This window comes from Gopherus flavomarginatus, chromosome 4, assembly GCF_025201925.1.
Source record: "Gopherus flavomarginatus isolate rGopFla2 chromosome 4, rGopFla2.mat.asm, whole genome shotgun sequence".
Classification (NCBI taxonomy): domain Eukaryota; kingdom Metazoa; phylum Chordata; order Testudines; family Testudinidae; genus Gopherus; species Gopherus flavomarginatus.
Genome location: NC_066620.1, coordinates 15,689,602 through 15,716,064, shown reverse-complemented (window position 1 = coordinate 15,716,064; position 26,463 = coordinate 15,689,602). Strand labels below are relative to the sequence as shown.

General features: G+C 40.3%; 1 protein-coding gene across 8 annotated transcripts in view; it reads left to right on the top strand.

Moving 5' to 3' along the window:
* The window catches only part of WDPCP (WD repeat containing planar cell polarity effector), a 248,216-nt gene that overhangs the window by 84,673 nt on the left and 137,080 nt on the right, over window positions 1-26,463 (top strand). For all 8 annotated transcript variants that reach the window (XM_050952082.1, XM_050952075.1, XM_050952079.1 and 5 more), the window contains 4 exons: window positions 2,323-2,393; window positions 2,650-2,709; window positions 16,917-17,031; window positions 21,574-21,707. In XM_050952082.1, coding sequence (XP_050808039.1) covers window positions 2,323-2,393; window positions 2,650-2,709; window positions 16,917-17,031; window positions 21,574-21,707 — 380 coding nt within the window. The remainder of the gene's footprint in view (window positions 1-2,322; window positions 2,394-2,649; window positions 2,710-16,916; window positions 17,032-21,573; window positions 21,708-26,463) is intronic.

Below are 26,463 nucleotides of genomic sequence, written 5' to 3'. Positions count from 1 at the left end.
TTAAATAATTGAAAGAATTTAAATATTAATTGGTACAAAACTAAAATTTTCCAAGAGGAGTAAAAGAAACATGGCACTAATAATCAGATGTATTCCTAATTTGTTTGGTGAGGTTTTTTCTGGGAAAATTTACATTGGATTATATGTTCCTACTGGCTGGTTAAAATAAGTTTTAATGATACTATCACATTACTATCACAGTGCTGCTAGAGGTTAATTATTTGCATAATAAAACCTTCCCGCCATCACAAGTTTTATAACTACTGAATAGTTACTCCTTCTCATACCACATTGTAGTGTTCAATCTGTATTGTATTACAGCTATGAAAAATCTAATTGATTTTTATGGGATTTTGCAAAATAAAATTTATACTGTAAGAGTTCCCTTAACACTGTATCTGATCATAACTGAATTAGTATTAGGACCAAATTCTTCCTTCAAATAGATATGCAAAATTCTCATTAATTTAAGTGGGATTGGTGTGTTTGTGTTTGGTGGCAGAATTTGGCTCACAAGGACAAATCCCCCTGGGACTCAGTCCCCAGTATGCTCGGAAGGCCCTTTGTCCAGGAGAACTAGTGAAGTTCTGCTATAAAGCGGAGGGAAATTTAAGGAGCCATATGGAGGATTTACATCCCTTGTATGCTGTCAAGTATTGCTCTGCATGGGTTCCCTATATGATGGGTCCGTCTGTTGTGGGCAGAGCAGAGCCAGCAGATACTGACTACACAGCTCCACCAACCAGCTCCTCTCGTATATGTGACATGCAATGGGAGCATCAGTTATTGTAGCTGTGTTGCTGTAATTATTCCCATGAACTGGCTCCACTACTGCTCTGTGGCATGATAGGAAGATTCCTCCCTATCAGGCCTCATTGGACTTCTCAATGCACAGCCCAAATACCAGGCCTCTGTGCTGAGATCAGGGCTGCCTTAAAGCCCCGAATTTCACATGACACTTTTATGGGCCATATTTTTGACAAGGCTGCACTGGCTAATTTTGTATTCAAATGGTGATTTGGATATATAATTTGGTATTTGTATGAGCAAGTTCCCATTCTGTATATGTAGATAAGCGTTCTTAATTTACACAGAGGTTTATTGAAAAAGTGATCTTACATGCCTAATTAGAATTTTCACAACAGTCCCATTGACACTGGCTTGGTCCAATACAAGGGAAGCTGTATGTTATGTGCTTTCTGTTTTGTTTTGAATGATATACACAGTGCGAGACTGAAGGACTTTATAACATTTTTGTTATAAATTGGTTTTGTGGAGAGGTTTAAACTTGACTGTTAATTCATTTGGCATGAAAATTGACATACAAACTCTGACAGCTCACAGCTCGAAACTTTTCACCAAATCTCCTTTAAATAGTTTAGACTGATAAGTAAAGGGGGGAGGGGGAAGTTTCCAGTTTCACAGGCTTTTTTGTTATGTACTCGTGGGGAAAAAAATGCTCACTTTTTAAATAATGACATTTAGTACGTTATTAAAACCTGATCTTTCAGCTATGACACAGCCGTTAACTCCAAAGGGAGCTTTGCCTTCCTAATTACTGCAGGGTCAATATCTTTGGCCAGATGTTTCAAAATTGTTTGCTGAAAGTTAAGCATCTAAATAAAGTTAGTAAGATTGTTACATAATTATAAGTATCCATGATTCCTATTTAAGCAGCTAAGCAGTCATATACCCTGATCCTGAACTTCCTGTCTAACCCCCCCCCCCCATCTTTTTTTTGTTAGCTTGCCTTGGCAGACACTTAGAACCAAATTTTCGATAATAAATGCCTAAATGGCTCATATAGTAGTAATAGTGCAAGGCACAGTTACCAGTTGACATCCATGCATGCATATTTTGTGGGCACAAGTTAGTGCTTGCTTTTGGAATTTTTGCCCTTAATGTTAATTCAACATAATAATATCTAAGGTGAGTCAGGAGGGAGTTGATAACTTGCATCTCTGTGAGCTAGCAACACTCTGCTTGGGAGACTTTCCCATGGCAAATACTTAGCAGCTGGGGAAGGATATTTTGCCCTGAGAGCTTTATCCATGATTCCCATGGTGAAATCATGGTAGGTGAGGATATTTCATGTTAACTGTTCCTATGACAGAGCCTTTCAAAAGGATATCATTTGACAATAGAAACCATACCCACTTCCCCCCAATTATAGGCAAGTTATGTTTAAGATCATTCCTATATATCTTATTATTTTGTTTCCCCACACCAAAAGAAAGAAAAATCCAACTTAAAACATAGTTTTTGACTGTTTATATATGTGTGTATATATATATATATATATTTTTTTTTTTAATTTGCCAGCTCGAGATTATCCTTGGATACTTAAAAACAAACGCCCAGAAAAACTGCGCGATGCTCTCAAGGAGCTGGAGGTACCTTTCAGAAACTTTCAAGTATGGCAACAAATAATCCGGTTTTCAAACCTCTTTCAACAGCTTTAATTTTCATAAAGGATCAGCCTTCCTGGTGATGATAAATGTGCTTTTGTCCAGTGGGCTGGTCCAAAACAGTTGCATCTTTGTTTGTGTGGCATGCTGATCTCTCATGCTTGAAAATCAGAAGCACCTTAACCACTAGTGACAATGTGTACAGCCAACTCCACTCTTTCTGTTTTCTGTTGTTCTTCAGGAGCTGATGCAAAACAGTCAGTGTGTGCTGAGCAAATGGAAGAATAAATATGTCTGTCAGGTAAAATGTTTTGACATGCTCTTGAAATGTTCAGTCAGTGGAGCTGAACGGCTGTTCAGTGATTGATGCTGAAATGTTATCATGTTAACTGGTCTAAAACACCAGTGAGTTTCTGTAGAGGGGGGATTTCATTATTTAGATTTTGTTTATAAGCAGAAACAGACAGGATAAAATCAAACTCTATGGTCATTTTACTACCAGGAATTACTCAGCAAGGGCTTGATCTTTTGAGGTACCGAGTGCCTGCAGCTTCCACAAAAGTAATGGGATTTGAAGGCACGAAAAGCTCGGGGGTGCTGGAATAATTTTTATAGTGGAGGTGCTGATGACAGAACCCATGTATTTGGTGTTTGTTATTACTACTTCAAGCCATGGGATGCTGCAGCACCCCTAGTTCCAGCACCACTGTAAACACCTTACAGGATCGGACTCACACAGTCAAAAGAGCCATTAAAATGTATAAGGAGGCCTGGAAAATATTTTTATATTATATATTTTACGTGGCAAACATTTACACATATGTACCAAAGCATTTATTTTGAACTTGGATACCATAGTGATGGGGGTTGTGCGAGAATCTAGATAAACAGATCACATGTCAAGTCCCAGAGCACAGGGCACTGTGGCAAGCTATGCACATGTATCTGTCCTTGATATGTATATAAATATCCATATACTGTAAAAAGGAAACATCTGTTCACATCCTCATTAGCACAGGGCAGCAGGGTAAGTGGGAACAGTATGGCATATTGGAATGTGTGATCCAGCTTCCTAATCAACAGCTTGCTCTGAAGATGTGGTTAGTATTTTATCACTTTAAACATTTCTGCATAGCCCTATATCTTCGATATTTGTGAGGAAGATGCATCATGTTTAAAACTTCTTCAGCATTGAAGTTGAAATTTTTTAAAATGTTACTAATGTAGTTCTAAAAAACAAATTTTGTTCTTTGCTTTTGCAAAATGTTTTTATGTTTTTCAATGTAACTTAAATGTAAATAGTTCCAAAAGTGTATGGTCCTGTTTGTTAAATATATTTAAAGTATCCAAGTTCCATGTATGTTAAAGAAATTTCCATAATTGTTTTTAACAAGAACAATTTGTCAGTGAATGCTGATCTTCTAAAGCTAGTTTTAAGTATCAACTGTTCAGTTATTCAAGGCCCCAAATTTTGGGGGATGTAGGGGGAAGGGAAGAAGTGTGTGAATCAGAGAAGCTGAGTCGGGATCAGCTTTACGTGTCACTACCAAAAAAATGATTGTCCATCTTTTTTGTTACCCCTTTGCTATGTATCCTCACTTATGTCTTTCTACCCAGTCTCCCCATATTTTTTTCTTCCTGTTACATCCCCATCTTTCTAAACTCTCACTCCTCACTAAAATGGAATACTTATCCTCTGAACAGCCTGCCTCCTCCTGCAGCCTGTGCTTTAAGAACTGATTTCTTGAATTTTGCAGCCTCTTGCCAGGGGACTTCTTCCAGCCAGAATTATGTCACTTCTCCCTTAAAGCACAACATCCTAGATCCACCAGCTATCGTATGTAAAACTCATTTCTCCAACTTAGGTTTCTCAGAGGAAATTCTTCACATGCATACGTGTGTGTACACAAAACATAATATATAAAAAAGAAACAACATATATTTATCGAGTTATTTCTCATACAAGGTAGGGGGGGAATTGAGAGAGAGAGAGAGATTGCTATTTCTACTTTTAAATATGTGCTTTGGCACTACATCAGTGGGGTCATATAAGGAGGTAGATAGATATCTGGCCTATTCCTGTAAGTTTTCTTGAGCTATTTTGCTTGAAAATTAGCTGGAGGTGAAAACAAAGGTAATAATAGTTACTTCTCTATCTTAATCAATTTCCATTTGCTTTCTTCAGTTCTTAGCCCATTTTGCATTTGAGATGATCGCAGCTCAAACTTCCTCATAGTGATTTAGAAAATCCAGAGAATATTCAGTCAAAAAATTTGTGTTATCTTGCTTTCCATCATCCTCATAATAAACTGTAGTTCTTCAATAAATGAAAATAAAGCGGAGGAAAACAAATAATTTGGGAGAGTTCTTTTCAAGTAGAACAATTCACAAAATGCCTACTTTCAATTCTTCTTTATAGCATACAGTATCTGCACTATATTGCTACTTATCTTCCTGTAGCATCTTGTGAAAATGACTAGATTCCTCCCTTCGTGAATTGCCCAGTAGAAGATGTGCAAAGCATTGTGGTCGGTGACAGTAAAATGCCGTATTTTTGAACCAATGAATTTTAAAAAATTAAACGAGTTTAAAAAAAAATCCTTCATGTTCTTCTGTTTGGTGGGAAGGAGTAAATTCTAAAAATATTTGAAGCAACAATTTGCTAATGTTTTTGGGAAACATCACTTTGCAAAGTGAAAAAGAAGGTTAGAGGTTTATTTATAAACTTCAGGTGGGTGTATAATTAACTGTGTCACTTAAATGGTCTGAGTTATGTCATGTCACTATTCCCTTTATAGACTACTCTGGGGAAAATAACCTTTGCCTATAATAGAGAAGAATATGTTTTGCATTAACTTGCCATTATTGTGGTAAGCAATAAGCAAACAAACATCATGGATAGTGAAAAGTAAATTACTCCACCACTTAGTTGATTGCTGATCTGGGCTCGATCTGAATGGGTGACTTGGAGTTCAGAGATTTGCTATCCTAATGCCATTCTCCTCAACCTTCTAGCCCTTTTATCATAAACTACTGACAGATGTCATCAATAAAAATATAACAACTTAAAATATTACAAAAAAATCAATAGCCATACTTTTTTCTAAATTTTCTCATTGTGTGTGAATCCTTCGTATTTCTGACTGAACCAGAATGAGGCTACACTTTTCCTTGTAATAACAATGTGCCACTGTCATAGCCTCTCTCTGTGGCCTTTGCTCCTTTGGCAAGGTAGAAGGGGTGGAAAACAACATAAGGCAGTACAAGTTTAATAGGACAATCACATGACAGACTGATGTGTATCAGATTTTGTGAGAAGTAGGCACAGGTCTACTGTCCATAAACTGTTGTGCCTACTGGTATTTGAAAAGCCGTAGTCCCTCAGTGTGCTGCCTCCCCAGAGCCTTCAGGTAGCCCAGGGAGCAATAAATTGAGGGCAAGATATTTTCAGAGAAATGCGCACATACAACTCCTAAAATTAAATGTGCAATCATGTTAATTGTGTGTGCAAATGACAGACTGCACGCACAGTACTGCAGTTACATGTAGAGAGTAATTATGCATGCAAGTCATTTGCATGCACACACTTCTGAAAATCTCACTTCAAGACTCTAAATTGAATCCATCTCTTTTGCATGCCATTACCTAGAACAGAGGTGGGCAAACTTTTTGGCCTGAGGGCCACATTGGTTTTCGTAAACTGTATGGAGGGCCAGTTAGGGGAGGGGTCGTGGCCCAGCCCCCACCTCCTATCTGCGCACACACCCCGGACTCCTGCCCTATCTAACCCCCGCCCCATTCCCTGATGGCTCCTCTGGGACCCCTGCCCCATCCACGCACTGCTGCTCCCTGTCCCCTGACCACCCCTGGACCTCCGCCGCCCCATCCAACCCCTCCTCTAATTCCTGACGGCCTCCCTGGGATGATGGCCCCATCCAACCCCTCTCCTTCCTGACTGCCTCCCCCCCAGGATCCCTGCCCCCATTCAACCCCCTGTTCCTCCCCCAACCACTATCCACAGCCCTACCCCCTGCCCATCACCCTGAACTCCCCTGCCCTCTATCCAACCCCCTCTGCTCCCTGCCCCCTTACTGTGCTGCCTGGAGCACTGGTGGCTGGCGGCGCTACAGCCGCGCCGCCTGGCTGGAGCCAGGCCACGCTGTTGCCACTGCACAGCACAGAGCCCCAGGTCAGGCCAAGCTCTGCAGCTATGCTGCCCCAGGAGCTCACAGCCCTGCTGCCCAGAGCATTGCACCAGCGGTGGCGCAAGCGAGCTGAGGCTGCGGGCAAGGGGGAACAGCGGGGAAAGGGCTGGGGGCGAGCCTTCCGGGCCAGGAACTCAGGGGCCAGGCAGGATGGTCCCGCTGGCTGGATGTGGCCCGTGGGCTGTAGTTTGCCCCCTCTGACTTAGAACTACCACTAAACCTTAATATTGCCCCAGTTCTGTATTTTTTTAAAGTTTAATTTTGTGTCTAAAGTCTGCTCTCATCACTTTTTCCTATATGACACACATCAAGGGCACCGGAAACGGGGGGGACCAGGGAGCCGTGCCCACCCCCACTTTTTAACATGGGCGTAGTTTGGGGACGGGTTTGGTGCTGCCCTGCAAATGGCAAGCCTTGGGCAGGCACAAAGCAGTACTGTCAGGGCCTCTGCTTTGCAGCGGGGGAGCTGATCACCAGTATCAGCTCCCCCTCCACAAAGTGCAGCCCCTACTGGCCCTGCTCTGTGCCTGCTTGAAGCATGCAGTTGGGAGGGGCTAGCGCCACTCCCTGCCCCCCCCCAAACTGCACCCTTGTTAAAAAGTAGGGGGCATGGCCCCTGGAAGCCTCTCGCTCCACCCCTCCCCAGTGCCATTGACAAACATGGCACTAGAAGTTTTATATTTACGTGCTTTCCATTGCCAAAAAAATCTGCTGACTATGTTCTTTATTCTTGCAACCCTGTATATACACTTGAATATTTTTTATATCATATAGAAACAGAAAATGTGCTAGTTCGTGCAAACATGCATAGACTGTATTGTGATTTTTTTAAAGGATTGTAGTATTCCATTTCAGAGAGCTTAGTAGAGCCCTAAAGGACTGAGCTCGATTCTTTAGGTCTGTACTCACTAGTTCCAGTAGCATCCATGTTAGTACTGTAGTTCTAAATCCAAAGTTTGATGACCAATGATGAGCTGCTGAAATAATCCCGTAATCTTCTGTTAGCTGTTGTCAAAAGAAGAAAATAAATAGACCATAAAAGATGCTTTGACAGAAAAGAAAGGCAAGAGATCTTTCCAGTAAAAATGTCACTGTATTTTTTATAAATAAATTGTTCCTTCCTTCCTGTTCTGGTCAGGAATAACAATTTGATGTAGTTAATTAATTTCACTAATATTTTAATTAGAATTTGCTATGAAGAAACCACAGCTACTTTTCATCCATGATATCATTCCTTAACACTCTGGAATGCTTCAAAGTCTTTTGCTACAAAAAAGTGAATTGAGTACTGTAAAATGAGACCATGTTTTCAGTTCTGGTGTACAGTGTATATTTGCAAAACTAATGAGAGCTAGCTGAATAATCTAGTTCCTAACTTCTTGATATTTACATGCACGAATCAGTGTGGGATTAACACATGCCAGTATTTACATATTTCATTGTATGACTGCAAGGTAGCAGAAGTGAATATTAGCAGCTAATAATAAGAATTTCGCATTTGTATTTAATTACTTTTATTTTATTTCAGTTGCAGTTTGCGTATGTACATAAATACTTTTTATGTTACTGTCATTTTCACATTTAGAGCTTAATTGTGAGCTGAGATACACAGCAATATGTGCTGACATGGCTTGTGCAATTAGCTTCTGTGCATGTGCACGCAAGTAAGCTGATTTAGCAAGATATACGGTGACACATGCCAGGGTATCTGATGTCAGAATCAAGACACTATGTGAATAAAACATATAAGAAGTTAGTACTTTTTGCCAGCTAGTAATAGGAACACTGTCCATCATATTAAATTATTTGCTTTTAATCATAGGAGTTAGTTCATAACATGTTGGTAGAGATCCAGGGCTAAAATCACAAATGCATTGATTGTTGTGAAATATTAACATGTAACAACAGTAAGCTCAGCTGTACTGAGGAAAGTGACAGAATAATTACAATGGGGTGGAGGGGGAAAGCAACCTGAAATGAAGAGGTGGGTGAAAACACTGATCCTGCTTGAACAAGAATTGCTTTATAGTTCCGTGCCTCTCTTTGCATATTCCCTGGTCTTGGTTGGACTTTGCGACTTGACTTCAGTGGAACTTAAGCATGTTCTTAAGTGCCTTGCTGAATAGAGAGGGATTTAAATACATGCTTAAAGTTAAACATGAGCTTAAGTACTTTGTTGCATTGGGACCTAAATTCCCTTTTAGCAAGCTGTGTTCCACAACATTCATCTGTGCTTTGCAGAAGGGCATTTGGGCAAATATTAACGAGTGTGTCAGGGATGATACGGGTCCACTCCTGGACTGGTCACAAACAGCTTCCGGCATGCAAGTCACTCTCAGCTATGTTTGTGTGTACTTGCAGCCTGCCAGTCATGCACAGCCTTTTACCAGCCTGAATTATACTGCAGGGTGACCCCAGCAGTCCCAGACCCTAGTCCCAGACTTTTCCCCAGAAATGTACTTTCTGTACTGCTCAGCTCTCATCTGGACAATACAAGCTCATAGAAAGTCCTTCTGTAAGCAAATGTACTCACCCTGCAGCACCTCCTGCTGGTTGTCCTTGGGAATTAGCTCACCAGCCCTCTGGATCGCCCTCTGCCAGCCAATCCACTACCGCTGGGCCACCATGTCCTTCCCAGGACCCTTTAACTGGGTGCTGCCCCCTGGCAGTACCCCCACAGTTCTGGGTCTCCCCCTTCCAGGGGAACCCACACCCACTATCCCCGCTTCGCCTCAGTCTTGGCTACTGCTCAGTCTCCATCTCGCCCCCATTCACTGGGGCAGACTGCAGTATAAGCCACTCATCAGAGGCAAAGGGGTTTGGACCTGCTGCCTCTGGCTACCCGTGGGCTGCCCCTGCAACCCAGCACCTAATAGGCCTTACCAGGCCTGCAGACTGGGACTTTCCTAGACCGGAGCTCCCCAGCTCCCTTGGCCTTTCCCCAGCCCTACTCCACTCCAGATACCTGGTTAACCTCCCTGCAGCCAGGCCCTTCTCTCTCTGAACGCAGAGAGAGACGAGCTCCTGGCTCCCAGCCTCTTATATACGGCCAGCTGAGGCCTGACTGGGGAAGCAGCCGCAGCTGGACTACTCCCCTAGTAGCTGCTTTCCCCGCCACAGCCCTCTCTCAGGGCTGTTTTAAGCCCGTCAGGGCAGGAGCGGGGTGATTTCCAGAACACAGGCAGGAGATTTTTGTTCTTGCCTTTTAGGGCACAGGGATTTGCAGCCCTGTAGAGCAAGCCTGGCTTTATTAAATGCCCAGCCTCATTGCCACAAAACAACACAGTCACACGGTCTTTAGCTGCTTTGAAACCAGGGGCTTGTCTTTCTGATTTCGAAATGTAAGTGCAGTTGCGCATTTTTTTCCTGAAGAGCCCAGTCTCGTCAGCATTAAAAACTTGTTCTGGGAGATAACCCTTATCTTCTATGATTTTCTTTAATTGTTCGGGGTAGGCTTTTGCTGCCTCTTCATTGGCAGATGCAGCTTCACCAGTAGTCGTGCAGAAGTCGTGCACGTTTTTGAGGTTGAAGCGGTTCCTAAAACTGTTAAGCCACCCTTGGCTGGCTTTGAATTCCTTCTCATCAGAAGGCTGTCCCTCTTCGGCAGGAGGTTTGAACAGCACGTAGAGGGTAAGAATCTTTTCTCGCAACATGTTGCCATCGATAGGCACACGTTTTCGATTCATGTCTTCCAGCCATAAGTTCAATGCCTTTTCAGTCTTCGCTAAAGTCTTATCACGCACCTGGCCCATCACCTTAGCAGTTATTGGAGCACTTGATGCCATGGCTTGACGAATTTGTCTCTCTTGAATCTTGATGGCACGGATGCTAGATTCATTGCGGCCATATTTACGCGCCACGTTGGAGACCTACATACCATGTCTCAATAAGTCCAACACAGCCAGTTTTTCCTCCAGCATTGGAACAGATCGTTGAGCACCAGATGAAGTAGTGGCCATGTTGTACAAAAAATACATATCTTTAAACACTAGAATCACTCTATGAGAGGCACGCGGGAACTGAGACCAACTGAGGGAACAACAGATTCACGTCTCCCATCTCACGCTCGCTCCGGGACATACGCTCATTGGGTGGAATCGCCCGCACTATTTACAGGTATCTTGTTGTTTTTCTTTTCTTTGCCAAGCACATATAGTTGAATTCGCATAAGTTAAATGCACGTGTGATGCGACTCGCCTATAATATTAAACATCTGAAGTCCTGTTTTAGAGCAATATATACATTTTCTAAGTTTCAGGTTAATTTTGAATGAAAACATAAACTGTTCTGTGTTATTTAAACACCTGCTTGTGCGTCGTGGTAAACTTTTTTTTAAAAGTCTTTTTGGAAGCAAATGGTTATAGACCTATTCTGTATTTCTACTTTGATCTTTACATAATGTTTTTTCTTAGAAGTTCATTTTCACCTGCTCCTTATCCTCTAACTGAAGTCATAGAACTCTTTTGTGACATCATATTTCGTTATGGTGAAAATTTTGTCACATTATTAAGGTTATAATGTCACAGTGTAGTTATGGCTTTATATGAGGAATAAGAAGCGGGAGCAGATGAGATCTTGCATCTAAATGTTCCCTTTGCATTCCCTTTTTATCCTTGCCTTTGTGCCTTGTTCCATGCTCCCACCTATACTTGAAACGGTCCTTCTCTTCAAACACCATCAGTCATCTTTTCTTTCTTCAAATTCATTCTAAAAATAAAATCACTTACCCTACAAAGCCTTTGAATCACGACACACCAAAACATGGGTGCAGAGGTAGGAGGCATGGGATGTGTGTGTTTTTTTAATGAAAAACACACCAATATCTATCTATACATAAGTAATGCTAGTGGAAGAATGAAGGAGCTTCTGAGTGATTCTGTGGCTGCAGCAGGGGTTGAGGAAAGAAACAAGCAGACAGGAAGCTTCTCTGTGATTCCCTGATGCTCTCATGGCAGAGAGAGTTGCCTAGTGGCATCCTGCATCTTCTTTGTTTAGGGAGGTGCAAAAGATTCGTGCTCTCCCTGAAGAAACTTTACTATTGAAGGTCTGTTGGTATACCACAACGAGAGGGATTGAGACTTAGCTATGGAGCTTGGAGGAAAGCAGGAGAGAGAACTGGAGGACACAATGGTGCACACGTAATTTTGAGCAGAGGGCCAGTAAGGTTTTGGCACTATGCCTTTAAAAGCACATAGACTTCCAAATCAGTGTGTGAGCATGATGATGTCCGGTATCTGAATTGCACAGCAATGGATGTATCTAATGTACACTGGTGCCTTTTAATAGCAGGGTAATGGCCACATTAGAAATGTCTAGATCAGTGCTTTTCAACCTGTGGTCTGGGGATCCCTGGGGGTCTGCAGACTATGTCTAAGGGGTCCATGAAAGGTTGTTGTTACCATAGCACAGTGGTTTCCAACAAATCCGCAAATGGTTTAGATACATAAGTATATAAGACGGACAATTTAGATGCAACAAAATAACAATCATGTAGCTTTGATACTGTAATATAGTCATCTGAGAGGTGGAAGGTACCTTTCTTGCTGACTGAATGGGGTCACAAACCAAAAAGCATTCTTCCCGGCTGTTATCTAGAGAGACGTGGTGGATATCCCTACGCTGTAAAATAGGGAGAAGCAGCCAACAGACCTCTGATTCCCCTGGTTTATCCCACTACCCTCTTGTCTCAGGTAAATACAGATCACCACAGCATCTCACCATTTGGAGAAGGGGAAATTTCTTATGCCCTAAGGTTATAGGAACTTTTCCTGGATGAAAAGACAGATTGACTCCCAAGCATAGGAAGTTGTAGAGCACAAGTGATAGGGAATTTATTTACACAATCCCTATTCAAATCTCCCTCTAGTTTGAAACTGAAGGATTTGGGGTGTTTTGCTCTTCTGTTGCAGACTAACATTTTTGCTTGCTAGATAATCCCTGGCTTTTTAGAGTTTGCACAGTTCAGAAGATTACGCAGAATTTCTCATGGTAAATGTGTTCCTTTTGGATCTTGTTGTTTAATTTGGTCAATTTTTCCCCTCTCCTTTTTTAGCTTTATTCATTAGACAGTTATAACTAACTGTAGTCAGACCTTGCTGGATTCACGTTATCAAGTTGGAAATAAATTGTGATTTTATCTAGTCTAACTGCAACATAAGGATAAATTGAAGTTTTGAAAAGTTGTAATAAAAGCTACAGGCGTGTGACTGTGTCTAACATTTTTACTAGGACAGAACCTTAAAGGACATCTTTCATGACTGGGACTCTTGAAATATTGTATGTACTTTCAGACTAACACAATATTCATCTTTGTCAGGATAGAAGGTTACTAAAAAAAAGTTCTTCTGCTTTTAATGTATTTGTTTTGCATGTCAGGTATGTTTAGTTTGTATTTGAAATGTCATGCCAATTAATTTTTAAAACCTAATATAAATTAGCAGAAAAGAGATGGAGTGAAGAGTTTTCAGTTAAATATGTTCATTTGTTTATAAGTTGTTCTGTTCACTGCTGCAGGGTGCATAACATTTATACTCATTCCTTAAGATGAGTATAACTGCCATTTTGTGAAAGTAGGGGCATAGATGAGAAAGAAAGCCAACAGAGATAGGCAGGTGAGATAATCAAATTCCTGTCCCTATTGCTTCCTACTTCAGCACAATCAAATGAAATCTTTCATTCTCTTCCCTTTCACTAAAAATGTGGAAAATACAAAACTCAGAAGGAAAATTCGTAAATGAAAATATCTGCTGTAGCTGACAACATAATGTGTTCATATGAATTAGAGATGGTCTGAGGTCATCTAATCCATGCCACTTACAATCCAGGTTTGCTCCCAACTGTACACTTCCTACTGCTTTTGCAGTTCATTTTTAAAAGTCTAAAGTAATGGTGCTCCTGCTGCTTCCTTTGGAAACTGTTATACAATTTAATAGATCTCACTGCAAGGAAGTTTTGCCTGGTATTCCATCTAACAGCATGCTGTACATCAATGTTTGTTTCACACCTGTGACATAGAGTAGACATGGGTTATTATGATAACATCTATTAGAAAAGCAAGCATTTGTCTGGCATCACATTTTTAAAATATAGAATTCTAAAAATATAAATGTTTAAATTAGGAATATAAATACTATCCTGGATCCTTGGCCCCGGTAAGTCCTCTTTGTGCTTCTCCAGTGATGCAAAGAGGATTTAAAGCTGCCTTAATGCAACAGCTGAAAATCCCTCCTATATAGAGGAAATCTCAGCAGGTTTCAGGCTGACATAACCAGCTACTTCCTTCTCTGGAAGAGGTGGCATAAGAGGTGGGACCAGACCACAATTTGGTCCAGCGATCCATGCTGGCAAAAGAGATCCTACAGAGTTGATCAGGACACACATTTGAATGAAGACAGACATGGGGCTAAATTTAAGCAGCAGGCTGTAACTTTATTAGCTTACCACTGGGGAGGAGCACCTCCGCATCCCCCTACTCTTCTGCACCAGGCATTTAAGTGGGTCTTGTGTGAAAATCAGAGCGCTATTCTGAGCCTAACTGTGGGAAAGTAGGTAAAAGTTTATAACATGTTACAATAATCTATAACAATGAATGTTAATGGGGAAAGGTGTAAAAGGGAGACAAATGAACTGAACTCGTCTACACAAAAAGGCATACTGATCTAATTCAAGGACTGTTCAGAGATCACTCTTGGTAAACATATAAAGTATGGGGCCGAAAATCAGTGAATCAATATTGGTTTGTTGGAAATTAGTTCTAATTGGTGGACAATATAATGAGGGATGTGCTATTTCACTCATCATTCCTTTTGGGGGTCCTCAGAAAGAGACTTTGAAGGGGAAATTAGCGGATGTGGATCCCGGCTGACTGAAAGATGGGAGAACAGGAAGGAGCAAGCCTCACCATTATGGCTGCCAATCCCATTATCTCCTGGGATGCTAGGATCCACTCTGCCACCCATTGTGCCTTCGTTGTCCTAGTCCCGAAAGATGTTCTTTTCCTCCTCATCTTATTTCTTCTCTTTCCTAGTCCTATGCTTTTGCCTACTGTCTAATAAGACTCTGGGTTAGCTGGCCAAGACTGTATTTTGCAACATTTTGTTAGTCTGTGACCAGAAAGACAGCCAAAAGCAAGGCCCTAAGTAGCCTAATGTTGGTACATGTTTGCTTGGTCTCTGAGTGGTTAATAAGATGGAGTGCCGTGTCTGTGTTTTCCAGCAATGAGATTGCAAGTGAGAGACAGCACCAGAGACAAAAACTACATTTTTAAAAATCTGTTCTGTTCTTTTCTTTCCCCTTTTGTGTGTGTTTGTCTTGTTTTGTCTTCAAGAAAACAGGATTGGACTTTAAGAATAGCAGCAAAAACAATGGCTCCAGACTATCTCAACTAACTTCTTGTCTTTTCCCCAAAAGGAGAGTTGTTGCTGTCTTTAATGCTATCTAAAAGACTGTCAGCTAGGGAGAGTTTCCTTCTAAAAGCTCTCCAGCTCAAGGGAAGGGGAACAAGAAATGTTAAAATGAGAGCCTTCCTTAACAGTTTACATTTCAAAGGCTTTAACTGTTTTGTCTTCTTTTCCTTTAATAAATGGTTAAAAAGATTTTTAATGCTGTGTTTGCCACGGTACTAATCTGTTGAGGTCTCTGTATAGCAGACCCCAAAATTGATTACAACTGTTTAATGTTTGACAGTGACACAGTCATATTAACACCTCTGAATCTTTGGGCCCATATATGCCAATACCGTGGGCGAAGGGAAGGTGGCATAATGCCAGTTAAATACCCTCCTCCCAGATGCACTGAGAAGTGCAGTCGTACACCTGGGGATCAAACTCACATTGCTGATTTTCTTCAATGCTTTTTCACAGACATACACACATTAAGGGTACTGTAAAAAACAGACACCTAAAATTTGGCAACCAGTTAGTCCATATATGGCCAAAGAGACCCAAATTACCCTTAGCTCAGCCCTTTTTATGAAGATATTCCAGAAAATTTTTTTTTATCATAATATTGGTTTTACCTACTGCTTATGCTGCAGTACCCTGGCACAATAGCATCAGCTGACAGTGGAGCTGAGATCTTCATTCTTTATTCTGTATTACTTTGTAATGGTGGATTTAATTCAAACTCTTACTGCTTTTTGTGATTTAATTAGGCAAAAACAAAGCTTCACTTGTCCCTCTCACCTAGCAGCACTCCTTATGCCAAGCTATGGCATCAGAAAGGACTGCTGTTTCCTGTGACTCGGTTTGCAGTACAGTCTGTGCCACTTAACAGAGGTGACTTTAATAGGGATGTTTGATTAACTCTGAAATGTGTCTGAGACACTCTTCTGCCTGTATTTAGGCTTTAAGTTCCTCTTTATTGGGAGGCCTCTGAGACCTCATGCCAGACAACATCATTAGTGTATGAATTCATTAGGTGCCCATCACTGGGGTATCTGGACACCATTATATACATTTAAAAGCACCTGAATGATCAAAGATTATAGGGATGGAAGAAAGCTGATGTTTTAAATGTCTGTGTGCAACTGAGGTGAAATTAAAGTTCAAGAGCAACTTTTAGAGCATCTGATGACTGAGGATATGATGTTATTCTTTATAATTATTAAATGTTTATATAGCGGTAGCACCCGAAAACCAAATTTGCTAAGTGCAGTGCAAATACATAAGAAAAGATAGTACACTAATGTGCTGTGCACCCATCTCTGAATATCAGATCCCTTTTATGTGTGTCAAGTTGAGCACCCAGGAATTGAAGCATCCAAAATCACTAAACACTTTGGAAAATCTTGGCTTTAGTTTTTAAAATGTCTATAGACATGAAAATGTTACATAAAGCATACTACAGCGTTAACTATGTTTTTTATGAGGAACGAAATGCAGCAGGGAAGAAATGCAACATAATGTGTCTTTGGTACTTAAAAATACACTTGCTGATAAGACTGGCCTCTTTATCCATACAGGGCAGGATTTCAATCACAATTTTCAGCGTCTGAATTCAGTATAATCCATGCAACATACGGAGATTTTGGCTCATAGTTTTGAAGTGATCAGCATAAATAGTTATTGTACACGTCGCAATACATTTCTCTTTTGCTTTTTCATTCTGTTTCTCTTTTTCATTGATAAAGCTTTCATAGTACTGTACATATAATATATTTTGTTGGCCAAGATAAAAAGACTTCTTGTTATTTTGTAAATTAGATTGCCATGTATCAGAGAGGGATGTTAGTATGTACTTTGGAACATTCAGGTTTCTTAATTATTGTTTCCTGATGTCTTATTTTCTGGCTTCTTGGATTTAGCTCCTCTTTCATTCAGGTGTACTGGTGTCCCTAAGCCTTTCTGGGCCACAGCTGGAGAAAGTGGTGATTGACAGGACCCTGGCAGGGAAGCTCATCTCCAACACCATCAGTGATGGTAATTACACCTATGTGCAAATCAATTGCCTACATTAACAATAGAGCAGGTGAAATAGTATGTCAACAGGTAGACTAATTGTTGCCACTGGGGACTTGAAAACACAACAAGTAATTGCATGTAATGCCATAGTTAGAACCCCCAGGACCAAGAACAGTTTGGGAATTATACTTAACATCAGAGTTTTCAGTCTTGTCAAATATTGAATGGATTTTCTAAAATTCATTTTCTTACACGTTTTAAACACTAGAACATGCAGTTGTTGGCATGCTTACTTCATATACAGGGAAAAGTGACAGAAGCAGATAATTATGAAATAATTACACAGGATTTTTACGTATACAAAATGCTCAATATAAAAAATGGCAGGATAGCAATGCACATATTGAGCTGTACTGGCTGCATTTCTAGATTGCCAGCTCCCAGGAGATCAATATTTCTAATTATTAATGATTGCTATTGCAATGAGATGTGTTTATTTAAAAATCCAGTGTATATGAAATACGTCGGTTTACAAGAGCGTTGTAATAGAAAAGTTTTTATTTTTATTTTGTTAATGTTCCACTGCAAACCTCCACTGAGAACTGTAATCAAACATTAGTATCCTGGCATCTGAATGACCAAGAATATGCAATTTCAGTTTGAGCCTGAGCGGATGTGAATTTTACTCTGAATAGTCAAAGAAACCTAAAGTCCAAGCTTGTGTATGAGCTGGGTTATAGGCCCAGATTCACAAAGAGACTTAGGTGCTGTGACTGTCATTTCGAATTCCTGGCTTGTATACTTTTTTCAGAGCTTTTTTAAAATTAAAAATTACTTAAGTCTAATTATTTTTTCAAATTAATAAATCTTAACAGAAAATTGTAACAATCAAAACTGTACTTCCGTAGTTAGGGTTACATAAAAAGTCTCCATTCCATCCTTTGTTTTCACTTGCTCCTCGCTTTCTGAAACTTTCAACTTTCAGTTTAAAAATACCCAGGTCTGAACGTGAAATATTTGTTAAAGTTTGTATTAAAAAATGGCTGAACTATTTTTGCTCAAAGAGAGAGAGAGAGAAAAAAAAGTCTTTTCTATTTTAAAAAGTAAATTCTTGTGAACTTTTTGGAGATCTCCATTGCCCAGACAACAGGAGCTGAAAGTTTGCAAAACAGTGTACAGAAGAAATTTCTCCAGAAGACATTGGGTTTAATTTGCTCTAATTGTGAGGCTTTTAGAGTCTGTTTTATATTTGGTTTGGTTTGGAGGTTTTTTATTTTGTTTTGTTTTGTTTTTTGCCATCATGAAATGTGCAGCCAAGAATGAAGATGCTGCATATGCGTGTGGAGCTAACTTATTTACAACAGAAATGTCCAATCATACATTCTGAGGACTGGCAAGAATACCTGGGGTGAGAAAAGATCAGTTGCCAAATTTGAATCAGTTTCAATGTCGGATTGAAGCCCAAGAAATTCACTTAACATGCTATCGATTTAGGCCCCGATCCTCCAAAATGACCCAAAATGACAGACATGCTCGTGCAGAACCCCATTGAAGTCAGTGGAGGTTTGCCTGGGCACTGAGGTCCATCTGCATGAATCAGAGTGGAGGATCAGGGCCTAAATATACAACAAAGAGTATGGAAAACTGCTGTCATACAAAGCCACCTAAATTCACAAATAAACAGCTTCATAGTTAACTTTCTTCTCTTGTGAACTGCACTTAAGGAACCCTCTGCTGATGATTGAAAATAGACTAGTATGTGGGTTCTAACAAACTCATTAAAATAATTTCTCATTAGTCAATGGTATTTAATATTTAAGGAGCCTAAATCCAAAGATATCAGTCCATTTCAACAATGATATATGTAGAAAAATGGGAAATATTACAATATGCCACATATGCATATAATGTTTATGATTATATTATATGACTTGAGAAGTAATATGCCATCCTAAAATTATAGATTGTAACATAATGCATCCAAAAGGTGCAGAACTAAGGTTGCATATATAACCTTAACTTTAATATTTCCTGACTTTTGAGTGTTCAGACATTCAACCATAATATTTTATTAAATATAATTGTCATCTATGGAAAATACAAAAGTTTGTGGCTGCAACTCTGATGGAGAGACAGACTTATTTGTTGTTAGTTTAGTTTATTATAGTGTGTTGTAACATAGAATAGAATTAGCTAAATAAAGAAAAGTTTGGTATGGAAAAAGACCCCATTTTCATAAATCAAAGCCACACAACTCTCAGAACAGGCGGGATTGTCATAACTACCGTCCAGGTCTCTTGACATTTCAAAATGCCTAAATTCTGTTGAGACATTGTGGTCTCGTGACAGGCATGTGCTGGATTCATAGCCCGATACTCTACCTAATTTTCAAAAGCTCGCTGCGGCATTATGGCCCTGTACAGCAGCATTCCAATTCTCTTTACGGGGCTCTGTGAGCAATGGTATAACCAGGGTTGATCATTGTTTTAGGCCTAATCTGGTGCAGGAAGTAGGCTTTTTCCTGGGTGTGCTCATCTAAGCAGATTCTCCAGATTTACAGGTATTGATGGCAGCTGAATGTCCTGAATGTATGCCTGATTCAGGGAAGAAGAATTATGAATGGACGGCAATTCCTTTGATAATATCTTATACCCCTACTTTTCCTCCCAACCCTCTCTTGAAATCTTTTCCCACACCCAATCCTATAATCTAGCTTTGCACCCTAACTATCACCAGGTGGCTCTGAATGACCCAGCTGTGCTGCCAGTCTAAACAATAAGAGTCACCTTTCCTGTTCCCCGCCCCTTCAGCCAATACCCAGACAACCAGAGCTTTGCAGAGACTGAAGAACCAGCTTTCTTTATTCACCACTCCCACCTGCTCATGGATCCACGATCCCTAGTCTGTCTTTAGACACAAATTTCAGGAGTGTTCTGAGGTTTGATGTAGGCCTATCTGTAGTGTAGCATAAATATATGTTGACGTTTATTTCTAGTAATACAGTGTATGCAACTGCATATATACAAAGAGGCCATGTCTATAACTTCGAATTTTCTTGTGTGTGTTAAAATCTCAACTGTAGCATCAAAGGTGCAATGTCAGGTAGTTTAGGCCCAAAGTTTTGTTTCAAAACTTAGTATTAACAGAGTTGCTTTTATGAAATTTTTAAATAGCCATGACCACAGTTTGTTTAAATCCAAACATTTTCCTTTGGCATTTGCATACCAAATTTTGCAGAATTGTGCTAATACCTGACAATCTGAAAGTGCAGCTGGCTGTGAAACAGACTGCAAAGCAAAGCAAAGCTGACTAGTTTATTTTCTTTGTTTAAGTGGAGTGTAATGCAAGAGTAAGCTATCAGTATCAATTATTAAAAGTATGTTATCAAAATTCTTATATATTTAAGAATCTAGAGTCTTAGTCACAAATGCAAGGCATTTTTAAATTGAATTTTTTAACCAGCTAATTTATTTATTTATTTATTTAATCAGCTGGTGTCCCTTTCATATAGGTTTGTGCATTTAATTCTTGAAAATAAATCTCGCCATTTTGACTATAGTCATGGTTCTGTCCAAAGATGAATTTTCAGTCATCTGGTACTAACCATCCATTGGCTGTCTGAACACTCAGACATTCTGTTACAGGTGTTCACAGTTCAGAGAGTAGTGCAATGTTTGAGAGAAACCCTAAATTGTTGGCAGTGTTGTATCGCTCATTTTCTTTGTTCACCTGTGTTTTCTTTGTTTGTAGTTAATTTATTTTACATTTAAATATTTCTATTTATACTATATGGTAATATAACATGCATCCGACGAAGTGGGTATTCACTCACGAAAGCTCATGCTCCAATACGTCTGTTAGTCTATAAGGTGCCACAGGACTCTTTGCTGCGGTAACATGATTGTGATTCCGTAGACATTTTCCAGACTTCAAGGGAGTACATCCACTCTTCGACATGCATGTGGTTTAGATCAAGAGCACAGAGGCAGAATGTCATGTGTAAAGCTTTCAACAGGTTCATTTTTGCCCATAGCAAAAGTATTATAAGGAACAACATTCTTGACTGCTGTGGTAGCATCTGGAATCTTACCGCTGCTACATCACTTATTGTTTATTCTTGACGGGTGATGTAAAATTACCAAATCCAACTCAAATAATGATTTGCATTTGACCAGTCCAAATGCAAACAATTTTGTACAAATCCACAATCCCAAAATATCAATGGGAGTTTCCTTGGGCAAGGGACTGAGGAAGGTACCAAGATGAGGATGAGGGGTGGGAATAAAACATATATCTGATTAGAGTAATAACTTGGTATAAGATAATTTATTCAGTTGTATTTAATCTGAATACTCCCTAAGCTTTATTTCTCATTTCCAAGAAAGTCCTGGCAAGATGACACATTGATGTCTTTTAGGAGATTACACAGGCTTCAATGTAATATTTAAGACATGGTCTTGAAAAAATTGCTTTTTGCAGTGTCTCAGTGGAGAACTCAGTAATTTGTTTTGTTATTGGTAGTAGGTATTACAGTGGTGACAATTTTTATTTGTTTTTCAGCTGTTCTTTCAGACAGTTTCATCATCTTGTCATTTTGGGAGCAAAACAAGCTTTGCTTCATTCAGTTTACAAAGAAGACAGGTTCTCCTGATATAAACAAAAGACTGGAAAAACTCTCATCCTTGGATTTTAAGGTATAGCTGTCAATGATGTCTGTAAATACCATAGAAACTTGGTTATGGACCACTAGCACTGACGGACAGAGTATTGCACAGTAAAATGCTGGTCTTTGACATAGCTCTTTACCTGCCATTCTAATCAAAATATTTTACATTCTAAAAATGAAATGTTTTTGGCAAGTCATAAAATATCTAAATGGAATGGTATTTTATAACTTTTTTTTAAAAAATTGCTGTGCCAATAAGAGTCCAGTTTTTCATACATTTAGTGTAAGATTGTTACAGTTATTTAGTTTAAAGATTGCTACAAAGCTGACTGAGGCCAAAGTAGGAGGTGTGAAATGTAATTATTCATCTGTAGAAGATCTTGAGTATGTGGATGATATTGGAGAGACTATGGACCAACTACAGCTAATGCTGGAAGAGCTGCAAAAAACAGCAGGGTGATAAAACCAAAGGTATCCATGCCTCCTATAAAATGGAAGCTAATGACCTGCTGGCATGATATGTAGAGGACAATGACATTGAAAGGGTTAATAGTTGTATCTATATGAGTAGTCGGTTGACAGCAGGCAATTCTGTAACTGGAGGAGTCGCACGTTGGATCACATTGGATACATTTCAGCATCTTCAAAGGCCTCTGATTGGGTGATGGGATGTCTGTGTTACAACTAAGATACGAATATTCAGTACAGTAGTGATGTCAACCCAGGTTGTATGGAGCAGAACCCTGGCCGTTTAAAACAGCTGAGCAGAGGAAATAAAACAGTTGTCAGTGCCAAAAGTTAGACTGATTTGATTTTTGTCACAAATGAGGAGACACTTAGATGATCCCGGCAAGTTGCAGTCTTGCACAAGTTGAGAACAAGATGGCTGCAATGGTGGGGTCATGTCCAACATGCAGAAGGAGATATGCTCTTACAGAAGGTTTGTAGAGCTGAGGTTGAAGGAAGCAGAGCATGAGGCCAACCATGAATGAGGTTTGAAGATGCAATTCTGAGGGATTTAAGAACTGTAAATCCTCCCAAACTGTCTCTTGTCAAAGGAAGAAAACTTGCAAGAGACCTTTCAAGATGGAGGTCCCTTCTACACACCACCACGGATACATCATAGCCATGTGAATTTGCTGCTGCTGTGTTACAATTGTTTGTAGAAGCTGTAATTCTCCCTCTAGTTACAATGCTCATTTCCTAGGCATATGGGAGAGAGGCTATGGGTAAAGCACTGGACTAGGACTTGAGAGACATGAGTACTGTTCCCTTGGCCAAGTGGCTTTATCTCTCTGTAGCTCAGTTCCCTAGCTGTAAAATGAGGATTGTAATACTCCCTTTCTCCTGGCATTTGTCTGTTTGGATTGTAACCTTTTTGGCTTTTAGTACAAAGGGGCTTTGACCTCAGCTGGGACCTGTATAAACAATAATAATAATCCTCCAGGTTCTCTTTGAAGGCCATTATCTTCAAACAGAAAGGTTGAAATTTCTAGTTCACTGCAAGAATAGAGGACAGAGAACCACCTTCCCCAAAAGGCTAGAAAGATATGTAGTAAGCAAGAGGAGGGGAGTTTGCACTTATTACAAGATGAGACGCGATATATCGATCCCCGAGCAATCGATTTTAACCCGCCAATACAGCGGGTAGTCTAGACGTAGCCCTAGATAAATATTAAGGGAAACGACCTTGTGGTAGCTAGTATTTTCTTCCTTATCACCTCCAAGTAATTTGTTTCTTTGTATATGAGCATTTGCATCTATATAGCAGGCTTTTTCAAGAATATGTTTAGTTTAAGTTTTGTCATAGCACATTTTAACTTGCAAGGTAGGAATATTTTCTGCTAGGGTGAGTAATACATTTTCCAGGCTGTTTCAGCTCAAGGCCTCTTTTCAGCAGTGACTAGTGTTTGCGAGATTGAGCCAACCTCTGTAACGTGGATTTGAGACAGTTCACCGTTCACCAGGAACTGAGCTGATACGTACTTTACTTTAAAATGATGCACACTTGTGCCTTGCCTATAGGTATTTGTTAAGGTAGCTACTTTAGAAGCAAGATTGATGATCTCTATGCCCCTAAACTTTAACTGAGAAACTGTAATGAGCTGATGCTTACCATGATCGTTTCCTGGTAAGGGCTATGTCTCCAATGTTGCTGTATCCTTATATATCACAGTTTTATTCTGGACACTACTAGGCTTGTTTCTGGACCTAACTGTGGTGACCTTTTTCTTGGGGAAGAAGGAAAACCTAATCCATAGAAACATCTCACTGTGCTAGGAAACCAGACATACCCTAGGTGTTCCTTAATAGGATTGTTGTGTTTAGTGGTTTGCTGACACAGCTGAGCTTCTGGAAGACGTCTATGTACGATGCTAACATTGCTTTCTCTAGATCCGTGATTCTCAACCAGGGATACACATACCCCTGGAGGTACACAGATGTCTTCCAGGGAGTACATCAACCATCTAGATATTTGCCTAGTTTTACAACAGGTTACATAAAAAGCACTAGTGAAGTCAGTACAAACTAAAATTTCACACAGACAGAATGAGAAAGTAAGCACTTTTTCAGCAAAGATGTGCTGTGACATTTGTATTTTTATGTCTGATTTTGTAAGCAAGTAGGTTTTACTTGGAGGTGAAACTTGAGGTACACAAGACAAATCAGACTCCTGGAAGGGGTACCGTAATCTGGAAAGGTTGAGAGCCACTGCTCTAGAAATCAGTGGGAATGACTATGGATTATGTTTTGGTCAGACAAAAAAAAATGGTATTAGCATTTTTACTGGCTTGCTCTTTTGTGTCAGACTTACTAGTTAGGCAGCAAAATATAATTTTAATTATCTTTAAACTACAGCATTGTGAGCAACCACAAAGTATTACACCTCTGCCTCGATATAACACTGTCCTCAGGAGCGAAAAATCTTACCGCATTATAGGTGAAACCGCGTTATATTGAACTTGCTTTGATCCACCGAAGTGCGTAGCCCCACCCCCCCAGAGCACTGCTTTACCATGTTATATCCGAATTCGTGTTATATCGGATCAGGTTATATTGAGGCAGCGATGTATTCATTACTGCAAGACTCTTATGTCAGCTTTCTGTAGTAAAGTACCAGGGGCGGCAAATTATATGAGCCCATGGTGCCCAGGCTCCAGCAAATTCAGGGCCTGGGGAGCCCGGCTCCACCAGTGTTCGGGGCCAGGTGTCTCCCCTGGCCCTGCCTGCCGCCCTGCGCTTCTCCCTCGAGCATCCCTGCCTACCCTGGGCAGCAGGCAGCTGCCCCCTGCAGCTCCGTGCTGCGCTCCCTCACTGGCTGCTGCCGCTGCAAGCTATAACTTAGGGAGTGGCGCCAGGGGCAGGCTGAGGTGGCTGCTGCACCTGCGGAGGGAGGAGGCACATGACAGCTTCCCCCTTCCCCACCCCTGATGCCGAGTCAACTCCAGGGAGGGGGAGTTATCCTGGCAGGACCTCCTGAGCAGCAGCCGGGGGGGGCTTGGGTGAGTGTTGTGCTGGGGGTGGGGGACTAGATCACAGACACGGTAAGCAGTAGACTTGCAATCAACAATGATAAGAATCAAAGATACTTCTCAATGGGATGTCTGGGGCACTATAACAGTGTTTGCCTTGTTTTCTAAACCAGTTCCTGGTCATTTACCTTATTCACAGGAGCTGGCGCTTTGTCGAAAGGGCAGAGGAAACAAACGTAAGAATGTTTGGTTAAAGCATAGGACTAGGACTCAGAAGTTCTCAGTTCAGTCCTTGTCTCTGTGTGACCTTGGGCAATTCGCTTAATCTTTCTGTGTCTCCCTGTTGCACCATCTCAAAAGAGATATATTAGAATTGGAAAAGATACAGAGAAGGGCAATAAAAATGATTAAGGGTAATAGAACAGCTTCCATGTGAGAAGAGATTAAAAAGACTGGGACTGTTCAGCTTGCAAAAGAGATGATGGGGGGGATATGACAGAGGTCTATAAAATCATGACTGGAGTGGAGAAAGTGAATAAAGAAGTGTTATTTAGCCCTTCATGTAACACAAGAACCAGGGCTCACCCAATGAAATTAATAGGCAGCAAGTTTAAAACAAACAAAAGGAAGTACTTCTTCACAATGCACAGTCAATCTGTGGAATTTGTTACTGAGGGATGTTGCAAGGGCCAAAACTATAACTGGTTTCAAAAAAAAATCAGATAAGTTTGTGAAGAATAGGTCCATCAATGGCTATTAACTAAGATGGTCAGGGCTGCAAGCCCATACTCTGGGTGTCCCTAAACCTCTGACTGCCAGATGCTGTTACTGAACAACAGAAGATGAATCACCTGATTTCCCTGTTCTGTTCATTTGAAGAATCTGGCATTGGCCACTGTCAGAAGACAGGATACTGGGGTAAATGGACCATTGATCTTATCCAGTGTGGCCATTCTTACATTCTCATGTTCTTATTTGTAAAAGGAGGATATTCCTGGTCTCTTTTTAAATTGTAAGCTCTTTGGTACGGGGACCATATCGTACTATGTCTTTGTTCAGTGCCTGATATAATAGTGTCCAATCTTGGTTGGCACTTCTAGGCAGTATTGTAGTAATAATGAATCAGGCTTATTTTCTTCTCTAGTTTTATGGATAGTTTTTTGTTTTTAGCTGCAATGCTCGGAGGCAGAAAAATAGTTTTGTTTTTCTTCAGCATGTCTCTGATTAGCAGAATGGGAAGACTTGGCTTTGGAGTTTACTGTTTATCTTTGGAATGTACTCAAACTTTCTGATGAAGTATTAACTGTACAG